Consider the following 19,654-nt stretch of genomic DNA (forward strand, 5'->3'; position numbering starts at 1 on the left):
CTCGGGAAACGCGGTAATTCGTGAAGTTTTTTCAGCACTGTGAAAAATGTCCACGAGAGCCCCGAGTACCTACGAACGGCTATTACTGTAATTCTCCGAGTTCGAATCAGGGGAAACTCGTGAGAACTCTTGAATTACCTCGTACAGTGGGACAGGCCCTTAAGAGAACATGAGTAGGTTAGCAGATTAGCAACACAGGCCATAAAATAATATCTGCTGTTCCATGCACAGAATGCATTGTGAAATGAGAAACACCCAAGGTATTAAAATCCTTATCAGGGTGGCAAATTGAGAAAGTTAGAGATACATATGTACAGCTCTTTCAAGGTAAGAATCCAAGATTACCAATAGGCCTTACAAATGGCAGGTCGGTTGCAAAGTGTGACTTTTAACTGCACCAATTTTGTGTGAGCGGGCAGCAATGCGGACTATCTGCCCAAAATTGAAGCCATGGGGATTTTTATTGGCTACAAATACAGTCAGTTAGGCTTGCATCGAACTTGGTGCTTTGCAGATCATGAAATGTGGCAGAAAATCACCCAGATTAGGGCATAAAGTCATGTGATAGGAGTAGAATTAGGCCATTCGGCCCATCAAGTCTAGTCCGCCATTCAATCATGGCTGATCTATCTCTCTCTCCCTCCTAACTCCATTCTCCTGCATTCTCCCCATAACCTCTAACACCTGTACTAATCAAGAATCTATCTCTGCTTTAAAAATATCCACTGACTTGGCCTCCACAGCCTTCTGGGGAAAATAATTCTACAGATTCACCACCCTCTGACTAAAGAAATTTCTCCTCATCTCCTTCCTAAAATAATGTCCTTTAATTCTGAGGCTATGACCTCTAGTCCTAGACTCTCCCACTAGATTGCTGGAAATGTGCTGATACCAGGTAAGTGGCATGATCAACGGCTAGGGCGATTCCATGGAAGACGTATGTGTTGAGTAGAAAAGTCCTCAGAGTAAAATGATGCGGTAGTCGAGGATCTCACAAAGAATATATAAACCATCCATTTAGGACTGCTCAGCTACCACGTCCACTTCCCAACGTCATCACGGAGGGGAAGCCCTTGCAAGAAGGCTGCTCAAATTGTCCAAAGATATTTAGCAGACAAACCCCAAAAGCCAATACCTGGTGTGGGCAGGTACCTTCACTGTTCGGGAAAGGAGTTTCAAGAGTGAGTAAGTAAACTGGGCAATTTTAACAACCTGGCTGACTGGCTTTTGCTGAGAGGATAGGTAGGATACTAAGCTTGGTTCTACCCCAAAGAAGCTTTGTTCGGGATGGGGTAGAGCTTCTGTAGAGTTGTGTAAGCTGCGCTCATCCAGGAAAGTGGAGATCATCTTATCATGCGTGGGAAAGAACTGCAGATGTTAGTTTAAATCGAAGGTTGACAAAATGCGGGAGTAACTCAGAGGGGCAGGCAGCATCTCTGGAGAGAAGGAATGGGTGATGCTTCGGGTGGAGACCCTTCTTCAGACTCATCCTATCATGCTCCTGACGTGGATGGTGGAGAATTTGTGTAATATCAGGAAGCAAGTCACTTGCTGCAGAATACCTAGCCTCTAACGTGCTTGGTATTTATTTGGTAATGAATTATGTGAAATGAATGGCAAAATCACTATAAAAGGTCAACCCAGATGAATGCTCAAAAATGTTGCATAAATAATTCATTTGGAATCCAGGATTAGGGCTACAATGAGATGCTCAAATCTCGGAAAATGACATAATGGAGAAAAACTGTTTGCAGAACAAGGATCTATTCCAATTTCTTCCCACTGCTCAATTCCCATTCCCCTCTTCGGAAAGTCCATGGATGCCAGCTGTCCTCAATGTTCTGTTCCTATGTGAAGCGGGAGGTAGCAATGACAAGTGATGTGAAACATAAAATATGTTTGGTCCCACCATCTCCAACTTTCATTCATAGAGTAATACAGCTTGGAAAAAGGTCCAACTTGCCCATGCCGACCAAGGTGCCCCATTTATGCTAGTCGCACCTGCCTCCCCTTGGTCCATATCCCTCTAAACCTTTCCTATCTATGTACCTGCCCTAATGTCTTTTAAATGTTGTTATAGTACCTGCCTCAATTACCTCCTCTGACAGCCCGCTCCATATGCCCACACCCTCTGTGTGAAAAGGTTGCTCCTTAGGTTCCTATTAAATCTTTTCCCTCTCACCTTGTTACATTCATGTACAATTTTTAGCTGGATCAGCTGAGAAAATCTTCCGTTTCCTCAACTATGGACTTCCATTGTCTGTCATGATGTTACCTTGAGACCAATTCCAGCGCCATTATTGTCATTCCCAATTGAGTCACCTATCCCAGTATGGGTCAGGACTCAAAGATTGAAGAAGCTTCTCTTCATTGCCTAGCCTGTAGTTTGTTGAATCAGATTGCCTGAGTTTTATAATGATGACTTCGTTTTCATGGTATTTTTTTCAAAGCTATGTAAGTCAAGCAGTTCTAAGAAGGCCAAATTGTCTGCCTCCACTGGATTCTGCCCAGGTTATCAGAACAAAACTCTATTACAAAAGCCAAATACCTGCTGTTACTGAAATTTAAATTAAGAATAGTAATTGCTGGAAACAGAAATAAAATGTAATGTGTTGTGTTGTTGATCTTACATCATATGATACCAATGACTCCAGGTTTCTTTACCCATTGAGCTGTTGAGCACAGAAAGTCCTGTGATCCAAGGATTTTATTGCACGTTCTCTTGCTCGGTGTAAGTCAGGTTTCTGCCAGTGCTCCATTAAAAAATAATTCCCAATGTTAATTGTTAATCTGGCGTAGGATATGCTATTTTTAACTTTGTAAACCCCAAAATTGTGATCAGGGCCAAAATCACATAATCTGCTATCTTCTCTTAAATTAGTAACAAGGGTTTTTAATCAGGTTACACAATTAGTTCACATGAAGAAAGCTTTTTGGCCATTTGAACTTGCCACCTCAGAATGCCAGAACTACTGTTTTCCGATTACAACATCAGGTTACTTCCTAACTGAGTCAATTGTCTTAGTTTTAACTATGCTTCCTGGCAATCCATTCCAACTGTTAACCACCCTCTATGTAAAGAAATACTTCCTGGCACCTGTCCTTTGAAGTTTCAAGGAGCCAGACTTCAGAAGATTTGGGAAACCACGTTTTCAGGAACCCAGGTGATTGTCAGACTGAACACAGAGCATATGTTTCTTTGAACAGTTTGAATAACTCCCTTACAGAATAGACTGTGGCTGACATCACACTGAATCTCGTATATAATTACATTCTAAACAGACTAAATATTTGGCCATCTACTGTGTAAAAATGGATTTAACAAAAGTCCAATCACTTTAAGAATTTTAAAACTGATGATATGATCTATAACTCTTACTCTGATCAAGGAAGAAAAAAGTTCCCAATGCCCAATTTCTACCTCTTTCAAAATGTAACTGTGTTTGCATCCTACAAACCTATTTTTCCACAACAGCCCTGTTCATAAATTGACGGCCTAAAAAGCCCCATCATTATAGTTACCTCTAGGATATTCATAAAATCAGAATCATATATTGATTTGGAATATCCTTATTCATCCTTTCTGGCTTCCAAAATTTTCTAATCACAGACTGTTATTTCCAGATTGCTGCCTTTTGTTTTTGGCATTTTTGAGAATTAAAAACCTTAACATTTTCTGCAAAAGTTAACATCATATTGTGCATCCTGCATTGTTCCAATTGAACTGACAGTTACATCATTTGTTATGGCTCTCTTACACTATTGTATATAAGGAAATACTATGTGTTTGATTACATTGTCCATGAAATGCCATACATTTACAGTATTTAATGTCTGTCTTTCTCTATTTCAGTTCATGACGAAAAGCCCAAATAAACGTCTGGGCTGTGTTACATCACAAGGTGGGGAAGAGGCAATTAAACAACACCTATTTTTCAAGGAAATTGACTGGGTGCTGTTGGAACAGAAGAAAATCAAACCCCCTTTTAAACCAAGGATAGTAAGTGCATTGTCTTGCAGTTTATTTACATGTAAATACATTTACAACATCGCATTATACATGCGGATGTAGAAGCTCATTAACAGTGCTTTTATAGACTGTAAAGAAGAATATTAATTACCTGTTTTTTTTAATATCTTCAAAACAAATTGATTTTCTTTAAGCCCTTTCATGTTTGTGCTTTACTAGACTAAGTGAGACCCCTGGTCCCCCAACGCAACCCGTTCCCCAAAGCAATATTCCACCACTCACCCGTTCCCCCAATGCAACCCATCCCCCCACAGCAATATTCCGCAACAGCAACATAGCCCCCAACTGCGCAGGCACAACTCATTTCCCCTCATCCCCCAGCACTCCCTCCCCCTCCTCTTCACCCTCCCTCTTCTTACCCCTCTCCTCCTCCCCTCCCCCAATCCCTCCCTCACCTCTCCCTCCCTATCCTTTCCCCTATGCTCAGTCACTCCCTCCAGCCCTCCATAACTCCTCTCTCCTCCCTACCCCCCTCCTGGCCCTCTCTCCCCCACTTTTACTCACCTTCCCTTATCCCCCCCCCCCCCCACTATCCCTCCTGACCTCCCCCACTACCCTCTTCTCCCTTTATTCCCCACTCCCTACCCCTCCACTCCCCCCCTCCTCTCTCTCTATTATCCCTCCTCTCCCACTCTCCTCACCTCCCCCACTTTCCCCTCTCCCTCCCTACCCCTTCCTCTCCCTCAATCCACCCACTCTATCTACTCACCTCCCCAGGATCTTTCCCCTCTCCTCCCCTCCCCCAATCCCTCCCTCACCTCTCCCTCCCTCTCCTAACCCCTACCCCCAGTCACTCCGTCCCTCCCTCCCTCCATCTATAAAAAGCAGCATCTGCAGTTCCTTCCTCCACAGGTCATTCATTGTTAGCTGTGGTTTAGATCCCGTTGACTTGACGATTGGACCAGTTTGTATCGAGTGTGTGTATGTGTGTGTGTGTGCGAGTTACTCAAACTCCACGCAAACTGCTCGGCCACCCTGAAACCCGACTCTCCCTCCCTCCCTCTGCCCACTCCGGCTCAGCCGCCGCTCGGCCCGTCCCTGTCCTGTCCGACCGCCTGCTGCTGCCGCTCGGCCCGTCCCCACCCGCCTACCTGCCTGCCTGATCGCTGTCGCCGCCGGGGACGGGGGGGGGAAATGGAGTCGGTGTTCGTCACGTTGGGCACCACGAGTTTCGATGAGCTGGTGGAGAAGATCTCCTCCGAGAAGGCTGTGAGGGCGAATTACCGCAACTTCGGCGGCGGAGGAGACGGACCCGAGGGGACGGGTAGACGGGACCGCCATTGCCGCAGAGGGCGGGCGGAGGAGAGGGGTGAGTGATGAGGGAGAGAAAGACGGAACCAGGGCCTCCACTGGGCCGCCGACCGGTGGTGGGGGAGACGGTAGACAGGTTACTGTGAGGAGGGGAGAGAGGAGTTTGTGAGTGAGGTGGGACAGGAAGGGGCGTCGCCATCCCGGCCTTTGCATTGACTGACAGGAGAAGAGACCAATCTGCGTGGCGCTGACTGAAGGAATCTGCGCACATGCGTTTTTAAAGATTTTTAAACCTCGATAACTTTTATAATATGCTACCGACCAGAACAAAACTTGTTGCATGCGCAGCACAGGAGAACGGTGAGCAACCTGGCGAAAAATCATAGCGGTATCGCGTACCGTTTTTGTGCAAATTGAAAAACCCCACAAATCAGAAGAGCACAAGATCAGAGTTTTAGTTATGTATAGATAGAAGATAGATATCCATTGTATGCTAAGTTCTATGTGAACACATATTATTCTGTTTTTAATGGGGTTGTCATAAACAGCAAGCAATAGAAGGTTCATACAAGTTGAACGGTTTCTGTAGTGGTTACCAATAGTTATTTCCTAAACTTTCATCATGGGTCTGTTCCACTTAAGCGACTTTTTAGGCGAGTGCAGGAGTTTCTGCGCTCGCCACATGATCGCCACTTGGTCGCCACGTGTTCGCTGGTGGTCTCTAGTGAGTCTCCTTCTTGGTCGGGAGGAGTTTCCACATTCTGGGAACTAGTCACGGCCTCGGTATGGTAGCGGCAAATTTTTCAACATGTTGAAAATTTTTCTGCGACCAGAAATTGCTCTCCATGGAGAAGGTCAATAATCCTGTAGTCGTAGGTGCAGTTGTAGTGGTGTCGCCATGTAGTTATAGGTAGTCAAGGTAGTTGTAGATAGTTTTAGTTAATTGCTTTTGCTGACCGGTCATTTTCATTGGCTCATTGGGGGGAAAAAACGTAAGCACGAGTTTTCAGAACCAAGGATAACCAACTGGTAATGTTAAATGTCTGCCGAACTTCACAGCTGTGTATCGCTGGCTTATTAAAAGTTGGCTGGTTTCTTAAAAGAGTCTCCATTCCTTCTCCCCCCCCCCCCCCCTCTTTTAAAGGACTTACCGTACACTGTGCTAGTCGTCTTAACCTTCCTGTTCATCTCAGTGTGTGTCTGTATCACCTTCGCTTTTCACCGTGTGAATTTCAGACAGCGCTCCCCCCGCTTGCTCTGGTTCCTGCCTTTGCGATGTGTGTGCGTGTGTGTGTGTGTGTTCCACTCTGACAGTCGCCGTTCCAGTTCCAGTTGCTAGTATAATTGACCAGTGTGAGTTATACCGCAGATGCTGAAATCTTGTGCACAAAACAAACTGTTGGAGGAACTCAGCGGGTCAGGTAGGATCTGTGGAGGGAAATGGACAGACAACGTTTCAGGTCGGGATCCTTCTTCCAGACTGGAGTAGTAGGGAGATAATCAAGGGTCATGAGTATGTAATTATCATATGTACTAAAATGGAACAATGAATGGGTAGAAGGAGGTGGGCATGGGAAAGAAAAAGCTGGCAAGTAACAGGTTGATCCGGGTAAGGAGTGGTTGATAGATGGATGAGTCGGGTGGGGGAAAGAAAGGTGAGGGGAGAAATATAGAACCAGAGGCAGAGATTGTGGGAACAGAGGGGTGGGGTGAAGATGGCGAAAGAACTTAGAGGGAGTGGTGGTCGATGAGAGACTTGGAGGGAGTGGGTCTAGATGATAGACAGAAAGGAATAGAAGGCAAGAAGAAAGAAAAGGTATGTGGGACTGGGTCTGAGTGACTGCTTGCCTATCTTACCTCATTGTTCAGAAATGAATAGGCTTTGCCTGTCCAGAATGACGGCAGTTGACCTAATGCAGGTTACCTGCATATTTTCTGATCTCTAAGTTATCTTGCAATTTCTATGTCAATGTCAAGAAACGCTCCATTATTTGCGTATCGCCCAGCCCAACCAATGTAACTCTTGCCCTTTGAATCTGATCTCAGAACACAGTTTAATTCTGAAGGACGTGGTTTTCCAAATAGGAAATATATAATAACTAAATCACTAAATATATAATCTCAATCATTCAATTGGCCTTCTCACACTAGTATGCAGGAATCTGGGGGGAAAGGTCATTCCAGAACAATAATAGTGTGCAACAGGACATGACAATTGGTCATTCCATTTGGCATGTCCAATTGGTATGCCAATGGGATATCATCAGGGAAATCACAAAAAGACTGAGGTTTTTGTATGTTGGTTGATGTAGCAACACAATGTGGAATGCTTCTGTCCAAAACTGCTGATAAGCTACATGATTCGAAGTATAAACACATAGATAAGGAATGCAATTTGTTACCAGTATTAAAAAATATCATATGGAATAATTTAAATGACACATGTGGTATTAAAGGCAGCCTGATGGGATAGGTCGAGTAGACTGGGACCATATTCTTTGAAGCGCAGGAGGATAAGGGGTGATCTTATAGAGGTGTATAAAATCATGAGAAGAATAGATCAGGTAGATGCACAGAGTCTCTTTCCCAGAGTAGATGAATCGAGGACCAGAGGACATAGGTTTATGGTGAAGGGGAAAAGATTTAAAAATAATCTGAGGGGTAATGTTTTCACACACAGGGTGGTGAGTGTATGGAACAAGCTGCCATGAATTAAGAAACAGTTAGACAGGTACATGGATAAGACAGGTATGGAGAGATATGGACCAAACGTGGGCAGGTGGGACTATTGTAGCTGGGACATGTTAGCCAGTGTGGGCAAGTTGGGATGATGGGCCTGTTTCCACACCGTATCACTCTATGACTATGTTCTGATCTAGAGGGTCAGTGGAGCAGATGAAATGCAGGCCCCGACTAAATAGGGCCAGAAATAGCAATGTCCAGAGGCTTCTGATGAATAGGATGGTAGAAATCCAAAACATGGAGGTCAAAGATTGGTTCCTCAGGGAGAGGGATGGAGTTGCCTGGAGATCAGAGCCATTGTTGGGAAAGGGATGGAGTGGGTCAGCTGGTGGTTTCCCCCTTACTCCCCCACACCACCCCCCACACAAGACACACAAAGAAACATTAAAAACATACACTAAAACATACTAAACAAACAAAAAAAGTTTTTTTAAAACGAACACGCTGCTGACAGGGCTGCCGGCTTGCAGCGCCCCCACCGATCTTCACCAGGCATCTGGTGGCTATTGAACAGCTGCCACTCGACACATCCTCTGAGCTCCACTGTCATCTGAATACTTAGACATGACAATGACTACATACACAATTAATCTGCTGACTGCACTTTTTGTGTGGGCGTTGTAAATCATCCCGAGTACCACAGGTAAGATCACGTCCATTGCTGGAAGAGTCATGAACGAGTTCACATTCAAAGACCCTGTCCCCCGCAGAGTTCATAGAAAACCCATGCATCCCTTCCAATCTGTTCAAGGAGTGTTGTCTCCAATGATGAGGTTTTCCAGGTTAATCTACACAGAGATTTGGTTGGGATGGAAGACTGCAACCTTCACGTGGTCTGCTCTGTTTCGACAAATGCAATCAACCCGGCGTGCATAATCAAATAAGATCAAATAGAACAAGTTGTCCTACAACTTTAGGCTGTGCACGCCATACGCAAGATGAAGAAGAAGAAGAAGAAGAAGAATAGATTTGGTGGCTCTCTGCAGGTGCACCTGCAGCCATGTACACGTGTGTAAATGCCTGTATTTTGAGATCAAGATAAACTCCTAGCATCTGTATCATTCCATGCAACTGTGTCTAATCTCTATGACCAAATCTCAAACATTTCTGTTGGTTCTATTAAAAGGATCACTGATGCTCTTTACTCCAGGAAGAGGGATAATTTGATTTTCAAAAGGACTTGGCCCTGAAAAATGAAAACTGCTTGATAATGCTTGACCCACAGTTGCATTCAGTCTTTACTTGTCACGTTGAAGGTTATTTTGACTGCAACAGGTATTAAAGGCTTCCAATGCCCTCTGTTTCATCTATAAATAACCATGAAATGACAGATCTCTTTTCCATTAACTACACTTTGCCTCTGTGCAAATATATTTCAGCAGCAGTGTGATTTGTAGTACAAAGTATTTGTACAGTTTGTTGTAGGTCCTGTTACCCATGGGGCAATGGCAATATGTTGTCAGTTCCTTGGATATTCAGGATTTCTATTACCCAATAAGACTCATTTAAACCCATAAAAGAGGCTTTTTCCTTTTTACTCTGAATGAGACAATCCAACAACAGTTGTGTCTAAATGATCTCAGGGAATCCTTCTCATCCTCTCTGAGTATAGAAGTTAGGAGGTTATGTTACAGTTAGATAAGACATTGGTGAGGCCACATTTAGAGTATTGTGCTCAGTTTTGGTCACCGTGTAATAGGAAAGATGTTGGCAAGTTGGAAAGGGTACAGAGAAGATTTACAAGGATGTTGCTAGGAGTCGAGGGATTGAGCTACAGGGAGAGGTTGAGTAGGCCAGGACTTTATTCCTTGGAGCACAGGAGGATGAAGGTTGGGCTTATAGAGGTGTACAAAATCATGAGAGGAATAGATTGGGTAAACGTACAGAGTCGTTTGCCCAGAGTAGGGAAATCGAGAACCAGAAGACATGGGTTGAAGATGAGTGGGGAAAGATTTAATGGGAACCTGAGGGGTGACTTTTTTACACAAAGGGTGGTGGGTGTATGGAACAAAACTTCCCGGAGGAGGTAGTGGAGGCAGGTACTATCGCAAAGTTTAAGAAACATTTAGACAGGTACATGGATATGGCAGGTTTAGAGGCATATGGGTCAAAGGCAGGCACGTGGGACTAGTGTAGATGGGGCATATTGGTCAGCGTGGGCAAGTTGGGCCAAAGGGCCTGTTTCCACGCAGTGTGGCTCTGTGCCTCAGTGACTCAAGTTATATTATCCTTAAAAATTTGATTTATGTTATCTAGAGTTCATCAGTTTATTTTTCAGTACTTGGATTGCAAACGGCATAGGCCAGTTTGAGTAGATTGAACATCCCAATGGTATGGATCAGTCTGCCTCATAACAATGAAATCCGATTCTTATCCAAACTCCAGCCTCACTCCCCATGGCTCAATCCCCATAGCAGTGGTTCAGATCTAAAGTTAATAGAACTAGTGTTATGACTCACAGCCCATTGAGTATCTAACACAGGGGTCGGCAACCTATGGCCCACGGGCCGAATCCAGCCCGTAACCTGAAATCATCCGGCCCGCAGGCGGTTTTTTTCTGAGGACTGATGTTGAATAAACGAAGTGTAGAATCAGAAAGGAACACGCGTGCTAGCTACGCGGTTTCTAAGTCGATAGCAGAAAATATGAAGCCCTTCACTGACGGATATTTTGCGAAAGAAGGTTTGATGGCAGTTGTGGAAATTCTATGTCTCGAGAAAAATATTTAATTTTCAAATGTCAGTCTCTCTGCAAGAACAGTTGCACGACAAATAGAAGAAATGTCAGCGGATGTGAAAAACTGTTTAAAGGACTATTGCAAAAATGCCCAGTTCTTCTCAATAGCGCTCGATGAGAGTACAGATACCGAAGACACCACTCAGCTTGCAGTATTTGTACGTGGAGTAAATTCAGCTTTCGACGCTGTTGAGTTTGTTCAGCTGGTACCTATGAAGGGTACTGCCATTGGGACGACAGATGGCACAATGGGCTAAGTGTTTGGCTGGCAACCGGAAGGTAGCCGGTTCGAATCCCGCTTGGAGTGCATACTGTCGTTGTGTCCTTGGGCAAGACACTTCACCCACCTTTGCCTGTGTGTGAATGTGTGTGAATGTGTGTGAGTGATTGGTGGTGGTCGGAGGGGCCGTAGGCGCAGATTGGCAGCCACGCTTCCGTCAGTCTGCCCCAGGGCAGCTGTGGCTACAGAAGTAGCTTACCACCACCGAGTGTGACTGAGGAGTGAATGAATAATGCGATGTAAAGCGCCTTGAGTATTAGAAAGGCGCTATATAAATCCCATCCATTATTATTATTACCACAGGAGAGACATTCTTGAATCATTGCTCGTGTACTACAGACATGGAGCTGGATCTATCTAAGTTAGTATGTGTCGCAACTGATGGAGCGCCAGCAATGGTTGGAGAAAAGAAAGGTGTCGTGGCTCTGCTGTTGTGGCTCTGCCGTTGTGGCTCTTCAATCTGTTAGATTCTAACAGATAGACGAGGTGCTACATCTTGACCTTGTATGGGCAACATTTAAATAGTGTGGGTGACTAAGATCAGAGTCGGATGAAGATTTAGAATGATGTGTGATCAGAAAATCAGGCTCATGTTAGTTTAGTTTAGAGATACAGCATGGTAACAGGCCCTTCGTCTCACCAAATCCACGCCAACCATCAATTACCAGTTCACTAGTTCCATGTTATCCCATTTTTGCATCCTACAAACTTGGGCAAAGTTACAGAAACCAATTAACCTAAAAACCTGTACAGTTTTGGAATGTGGGAAGAAACCAGAGCACCCAGAGAAAACCTATGCAGTCATAGGAAGAATGTGCAAACTCCACACGGTCAGCACCCGTAGCCAAGACTGGGTCTCTGGCACTGTGAGGCAGCAGCTCTACCTCTGCACCACCATGCCGCCCTAAACAGACTAGCTTGTGGTGATCAGCAGAGCCATTGCCTAATCTATTTTCACTGTAGGGGTGACATTGTCAATAGGTGATACAGTATGCTATATTGGAAAATATTACAAATGAGCTATAGTTTTACCTGGAGTGTGCATGGAGCCCAGCGGAACAGTGGCACAGCAGTAGAGTTGCTGCCTTACAGTGCCAGAGACCCGGGTTTGATCCTGACTATGGGTGCTGTCTGGACAGAGTTTGTACGTTCTCCCTGTGTGGGTTTCTCCGGGTGCTCTGATTTCCTCCCACACTCCAAAAACGTACAGTTAAGGGCCTGTCTCACGAGCATGCGACTGCATGCGGCAAGCGCGACCTAACGTGGTCGCTTGAGCCGTATGGCCTCGCGGGGCGGTCCCACTTCGATCGCCGGAGCTGAATGGAGTTGTGTGGAGCTGGTCCCGGCATCGCGCGGGGCTCCAGAAAGTGTTCAAAAATACCGCGCGGCAACGGCCTGCCGGCCCGCAGCCGCCTCGGCGCCATACACACCGCCTCGACGGGCATACGCAACGTCTTGACGCCGTACACAGCGTCTTGATGTCGTACGTCACGCGCAGACTTCCCTCGGACTTCGCTCGAACCTCACGGCCCCCGCTTCTGGTTTGGTCGCCCTTGTCGCATGCTCGTGGGACAGACCCTTAACGGTTTGTAAATTAATTGGCTTTTGTAAATTGTCCCTAGTTTGCAGGATAGTGCTAGTGTACAGAGTGATCGCTGGTCGCTGGTCAGTGGGCTAAAGGGCCTGTTTCCATGCTGTATCTCCATAGTAAAGTAAAGTACTAAAGACTGCTGGTGGAGAGTAGTTGAAAGGGCAGTTTTACACCTCTGCATTTGCCAATGAAAGGGCAGAGCTAAGGGAAATAAGAATTTCAACTGATTTAAGAACAAATCAATGCACTGTGCAAGTATTGGTCCATTTGAAATGTTGACAAGAGATTTGTTTGACGGCAAAAATGGCCGAGCATGATCAGTTTAACGTCATCCTGGTAAGTGGAAGATGAGGTTATGGTGGCGGTCTTAGTCGTGGTTCTAGGAGGATGAAGCGATGAGGACGAAAGTGTAGGAAATTATGTTAAAATATCAGAAGCCATGGTCATCTCATGCTAGCACATATCTAACCATTACTTCCTGATCTCTACCTGTTACAACAGAGAAGGATGCCATTCAGCCCATCAAATCCACGTTGGTTCTCAATAGACTAATCTCATCAGGCCCTTTCTCCATCTTATTTTCTTGGAGCCCTGCAACTTATTCTCACTAAGATACTTCATTGAGCCCCTCAAATCTTTCTTTCCTTTGCCACATAGTTACGCTCATGGACAATTTATAATAGTCAATCAAATAACAGTTCATTTTCAGGATGTTGAAGGAAAGCGGTGCAACAGGTAGAAACATATACAGTCACTGGGTGAATATGCAACTCCACATAGTCAGCAGGCAATATCAGGGTTGAATCCAGATCCCAGGACGTGTGGTACAGTTTCACTGACTAGTCCACCACCACGCGATGTCTGCTTTATTTGGACTGTACTGGAATCTTGCATTTCATGGCCTGAGCCTTGAACTTAAAAATGATTTTGGCTTGTCCGTTTTTAAGATGGGTTGCAGTATAATATCTCTGCTGCAGGTGTTAAATTGTGTTACTAAATTGAAATGTTTGAATAGTTTGTCAGGGATGGTAACTTCAATAATGACACAACTCGGGTCATTTGGTAACTGAACATTTGGGTGCATAGAAATAATCTTATTTGAAAAAGTTCATATCAACGTGTGAAGGACTTCTATGTGTGCTCATTGTGGTTTGGGTAGTTCATCTAACCAGTCTGCACAGCTTTTCCATTTCCTGCTTATCTGACAGTCGACTGCACAGTAATTATAGGACATTGAATGTCTGGGAGAATCTCATTTGACATCTACATCAAGGTTTCGGAGAGGCTCTTGACAAAGGTGATGAAGAGGGCACTGGTGTGTGGTTTAACCGCAGTTACCCAGTGCTATATTACTCCTCTGCACTAACCACAACTATAACTGTTGAAATTCTCTGCTTGAAAGTGGTTTGAAACCTTGAAAAGTTCATGAACTTTCAGCCATATAGTCACGTAGGAGGAACACACACACACACAGAGAATGACGCACTCAATCACATACACATGCGCAGAAAGACGCACACAATCACATACACACACACACACACACACACACACACACTGAAAGACGGACACAATCACATACACACACACACACACACACACACACACAGAAATACGGACACAATCATACACACACACACACATACACACCCACACACATGCGCAGAAAGACGCACACAATCACATGCACTCACACACACAAACACACACACAGCACATTAAATTTGAACATTTAATAAAATACATTTTTTTTGTGTGGTCCTGAAAAAAGTAGGACCACAGAAAATAACTTCTATAAAATGCTTGATCTATGTTACTGCTCAGGATTAGCTCCTGATTCCACCTGTTTAAGGTTTTATCTATCTCCAACCCAAAATTAGTTTAAACATTTTTATTGCTTTATATGGATAAGCCATACAAACATTTTGAACCAACAGTGAAGCCTCTCAAAATCAGGCCACTCGATCTGTGTTGTGGAATAAAATTACATTCTTCATTCGATATCTTGTTAATTCATTTTTCAGTTTCTGGGCATCAATGGCAAGGCCATCATTAATTGTTCATACCTAATTGTAGGGTTGGTGAACAAGGATGGTGAACAACTTCCCAAACAGTCGCTGTCTTTCTGGTGAAGATAATCTCAAGGAAAATAATTCTAGATTTTAGACCTGGTGACAACGAAGCACCAGAAATATATTTCCAAATCAGAATCGTGTGCGACCTGGAAGGTAACCTGCAGTTGCGGTGTTCCCAAAGAGCATTACAATTGCTCAGCGGTAGAGTTGCTGCCTTACAGCGCCACAGACCTGGGTTCGATCCTGACGACAGTTGCTATCTGTACGGAGTTTGTACGTTCTCCCTGTGACTGCATGGGTTTTCTCTCGGTGCTTCAGTTTCCTCCCCCATTCCAAAGATGTGTAGTTTTTATAGATTAATTGGCTTCTATAAATTGTCTCTAGTGTGTAGGATAGAACTGGTGTACGGGGGATCACTGATCGCAAACTCAGTGGGCCGAAGGACTTGTTCCCGCACTGTATCTCTAAACTAAACTAAACTAAACTTGCTGCCTTGCAATTTTATTGGTAGATGTTCTGGCTTCGGACGTGCTTTTGGAGTGGCCATGGTAACTGAAGCAGAGGGATACAAACCACGTGCAGGGAGATGGGAGTAGTTTGGATTGGTATCATTGTCAGCGCACACATCCTGCGCCAATTTGACTTGTTCCTGTGATGTACTGTTCAATGTTCTGTGCATTTTGCAGATGATATGCCAATGCAGCCACACTTAAGGAGATGGTTATTCCCTGGTAACTTTGTGCTGTTAATGTTACTTGCCCTTTATCGGGCTATGATGGATAGTTGTCAAGGCTTGCCACATGTAGCTGCAGACTGCTTCATTTACTGAGGAGTTGCATATGTGATAGTGGTTTTGGTGCCAGTCAACTTTCTCAAGCTTTTTGTATTGTTGGAGATTTTAAAGGGTACTTAAATCCACCAATGAGAGGCACTATGCAGCTTTCCCCTCAAATTTGGCTGCCAGAGAAATGTGTCTCCGCCTTGCATCTGCTTCATAACTGAATACATGCGAGATCTCAACCAACAACTCCACAACAAACAGAACAGAAGTTTAAAATGGCATCAAGCAAACCCACGCCGGCACCCCAAAACCTTTCTCCATCGTTCTCATCACATTGTTGCACCGCACATCCAACAGGTTTCACACGGGTAAAGGTAATCTACAGGGCAAACAGGAAACTGTTTAACTTACACTCCAGAACCGTACGTTAACCAATTTCAGTCGTGAAGCTCCAGTACATAGATTGCATTTTAGAGGCTGAGCTCCAAGTCCTGTCCCAAAATTGCATTCAGCCATGTTGAAGTATTGGGAGCCAGGCTACCAGCAAAAGACAGCGCTCAGTCTGACTCAAAAGTAGGCAGTCAGAGATTTCAGTGCAATGGACAATATCCTCACTTATTTTTTCCCCCACTTTAACCAGAAGCAGTATTTCTGCAGATAAAATTATTTCCACATATCAATGTAAATATCACATTTTTATAGCAGTGGAGGCAGCAGCCTCATGTTATTGAAAGTTTCAATTATTGCCACAAATATTGCACTATTTGGTGCTTATCTCCTTGAATCAATAATATTATTTCTTTCTCAGGCTCCAACGCTACCATTATGTGCCCTACTAAAATACTTCTCATTATTTTTTTAGAAAACCAAAAGGGATGTGAACAACTTTGACCAAGACTTCACATGTGAGGAACCTGTATTGACGTTGGTGGATGATGCTATTGTTAAGCAAATAAACCAAGATGAATTTAAAGGATTCTCTTATTTCGGTGAAGAGTCGATAGCCTAAGACTTCCTGGTACTGCCATGACATCCAATGGTCTGACAAATCTAGCAAGTTTTTCGGATCAAGCTACTTAGTACTGTGTAGTATCTGTATTTCCCTGCAGGAATATGTGTTTATATTTTTATTTTGTTCCCATTAAATTAATGCACTCCAAGATTTTAATTCCTTAATTTCTATTTACAGATAATTATTATTTTGCCCATACGTTCAGCTCTTCATTGCAACCGGGTTATAAGAAGAAACTAGTGTGTGTAATGCAAACAGTATTAAAAGTTCTGTACTACTTGTAGTACTACTGCAGGTTCATTCATATACAGCAGGAATTTCAGTACAAGGAAATGGAACAGTTGTGTATCAACAACAGCACGTGAAGCAAAATTACGTACCAGAGCTTGAATTGGAAGTAGAAGCTAAAGGAAAATCAACCATTGGCCAGCTTGTCTTGCCGATCAGTTGATTATTCCACCAGTGTGGAGATTGCTCAGGCAAAGAGAAAAGGTTACAGAGTGGTTTATTTTATTACATTTATCTTTTTTTGTGGAGATCTTACACTGTTTTAAATTGTCACTTATTTGTGCAATTTCTAGTGAATTAGTGTGTTTGAAATCGCAACATCATACATCTGGATGCTGCCTAGCCTAGATGAATACTCAACCAAGTAGATTGCGAGTCAGTCATGATTTTGTGCTCACCTAGTTGACTACTTAATTCTTTGGTGACTGCCCTACAGCATACAGTGTAACATTTTGCTGTAACTTAGATCTTGAAAAATCACATTGCACTGAATTGTAGGCTTTATTTAAAACCAATGTGCGTCACCAAAACCAGAGTTACCTTGAGTTATTTGTTATCGTAGTGTGTTAATTTGGCACATTGCACAAATTCTTGTTTGTACTACTGCCCCTCATCTGTACTATATATTTTTAAAATGTGTATCTTATTTTTGACTAAGCTATGAGGGTATGAAATATTGACCATCATCCCCAGGCACCATCGACAACTGATGATCAAATGACATAAAAACTGACAAAATATATGATGATTTGACTCTTTTTGAGTAATCCTCTCAAAATTGTGATTGTGGTTGAGGATATATATGATGGTGTACGCGAATGCTAACAAGCAGGTCCTTCCTGGTTGTATATTAGTTTAATATTTCATGTGTATATGAATGTGACTGAATGTGTGTATGCATGCATGAATGTGTGCCCCTAATGTCACATAATTTTACTGGATTGGTATCCCAATCACTGGGACCCACATTAGCTGATGCATCTGGATTCCCAGATGTGCTGAAGTACTTGTGAGTCGCAAGGTAGCGCTAAAAGGGGCTCTTTGCTATTTGTACAGGCAAAAAGTTGTAAATACTGTTGCATGTTCAGGCATATTATATATATTATATATATAGTATATATATATTAGTCATTGAAATAAAGTAATTAATGATAATGTGCAATACTCTGTGTATTTGTTCAAATTGCTGTCTAATTTGATATTTTTTTTTGTCCAATGTCATAATCTTGTATTAAGCTATACTGGAGCTCTTGAAGTAGAGTGCTTCAAACTGCATTAAAGGTATTATTAAACAGTAAGATGGATATTATTGCAAACATTTGCAGTGTTGTTACAATTGTTCTCTTAAGGCAAGTTTGCTCAGAATGGAGATTCGAGTTGAAGGGGCATTTCTAATTATTTATGGGGCAAGAGACCATTTTTGTATGCAGAACTTAAAGGTTGGAACATTTTTTTTGTATCCTGTACATTCCTCAAGCTTCAATCTACTGTTTTAAGCATGAGATTAATGGTGATATTGATTTAAAGCAGGCCTTGGATTTAAGCACACTTGTATTTAGTTTGTACAGTTAAAGGGCAGGTAAGACAGGTGATCAAGTTGGTTCAATTAATGTAAAAGGGCGTTCAAACTTGTTTGGCCAAAGGGCTCTTTCCATGCTGTATGACTCTATGATTGTGAAACTTTGCATGGACAGATAATCATTCTCTCATTATCAGCTTTTCCTTTACCATTCATTATTGGTTCACATGCAAAGAAAATAAATCTTTATTCCCTCCTTGCTTAATTCTAAAATGGTATTTCTCTTAAATCTGAAAGCAAGTTCCAAAACGTCCCGATCTGTAGTTTGATCATTTTTGTCCATCTGCCTACTTCAATGCAAAAATAAAGCGACAGGGTTTCTGTCATAAATGCTCCTTTCTCATTCATCTTCTATTACATAGAAGAAACGAATCGCATGTCTGCTTTATGAGGAGTGATAAAAGGTTTGTCTCCAAAAACAAGGCTAAAAAAATTACCTCTTTTTAAATTAAGTAATGTACAGAATGAGTCTGGCTGAATCAAAATGTTTTAAGTTTAGTTGCTATTTTTTTGTGATGCTTTGTTTGTACAAAAGTTGTTTTCTTCATGGATGTATTTTAACTCTCCTGCCATACGTAGTGTTATTTCATTGTAAACCTTGTTAATGTGTGCCAAATGTACTGTGTGCAGCAGAATGTGAATGTGTAATATTTGTTTTAAGATCCAATAAAAAAGTACAATGTCAATGCAAGATCCATTAAATGTCTTTTACTTCTGAATTATAGAATTGTATATTGAGGTAGATGAGAACAAGAGTGGAATTTCAGTCACAAAACCCATCAACGTTGAGTTATGTTCTGTTGAGTTTTCACTCCATTGAATGTATATTTTTGGCCTGACAGATGTTGCCCAGAAGTTAACTATCTTTCAATTGTGTGCAGAGAACACCAGAACAAGCCAAAGGACAGAATTGGGTCGATGTCCAATTCTGGGGAGAGTACATGAAAATGGGTTTTTTATGTGGGAGAGAGAAAATGTTCCTGTGCCATTTTCTCCCTGAAACTGTTCATTTCAACTTTGTGCTTCTCAGTTGCCAGAAGGTGACTGAATCATGTGCTCTGGTTATGAGTAGCATTCTGAAATTGGCAAACTTCCTCCAGGATCTCACCCCTAGAAAATCCAGATGCTGCCCGGGTTAGGATTGTTTCTCAATTTTCTCCTGTGACTTTCAAGATTCGGCAACTTGTAAACTGATGTGCTGCAAGTTCATTGCTGCTTGAGATTAGGGTGGTATGTTCACCTTTATTGAAGTGGATCTGAAATTAGATATAGCGAAAACATATTATTGG

At 42.9% G+C, this 19,654-nt stretch overlaps 1 protein-coding gene across 1 annotated transcript in view; it reads left to right on the forward strand.

The window, feature by feature from the left end:
- The window catches only part of prkce (protein kinase C epsilon), a 443,521-nt gene extending 424,465 nt beyond the window's left edge, over nucleotides 1-19,056 (forward strand). Inside the window, exons 14-15 of the mRNA XM_033025532.1 lie at nucleotides 3,854-4,000; nucleotides 16,349-19,056. Coding sequence (XP_032881423.1) covers nucleotides 3,854-4,000; nucleotides 16,349-16,495 — 294 coding nt within the window. The 3' untranslated portion in view covers nucleotides 16,496-19,056. The remainder of the gene's footprint in view (nucleotides 1-3,853; nucleotides 4,001-16,348) is intronic.
- The last annotated feature ends 598 nt before the right edge of the window (nucleotides 19,057-19,654 follow it).

Source organism: Amblyraja radiata, chromosome 8, assembly GCF_010909765.2.
Source record: "Amblyraja radiata isolate CabotCenter1 chromosome 8, sAmbRad1.1.pri, whole genome shotgun sequence".
Classification (NCBI taxonomy): domain Eukaryota; kingdom Metazoa; phylum Chordata; class Chondrichthyes; order Rajiformes; family Rajidae; genus Amblyraja; species Amblyraja radiata.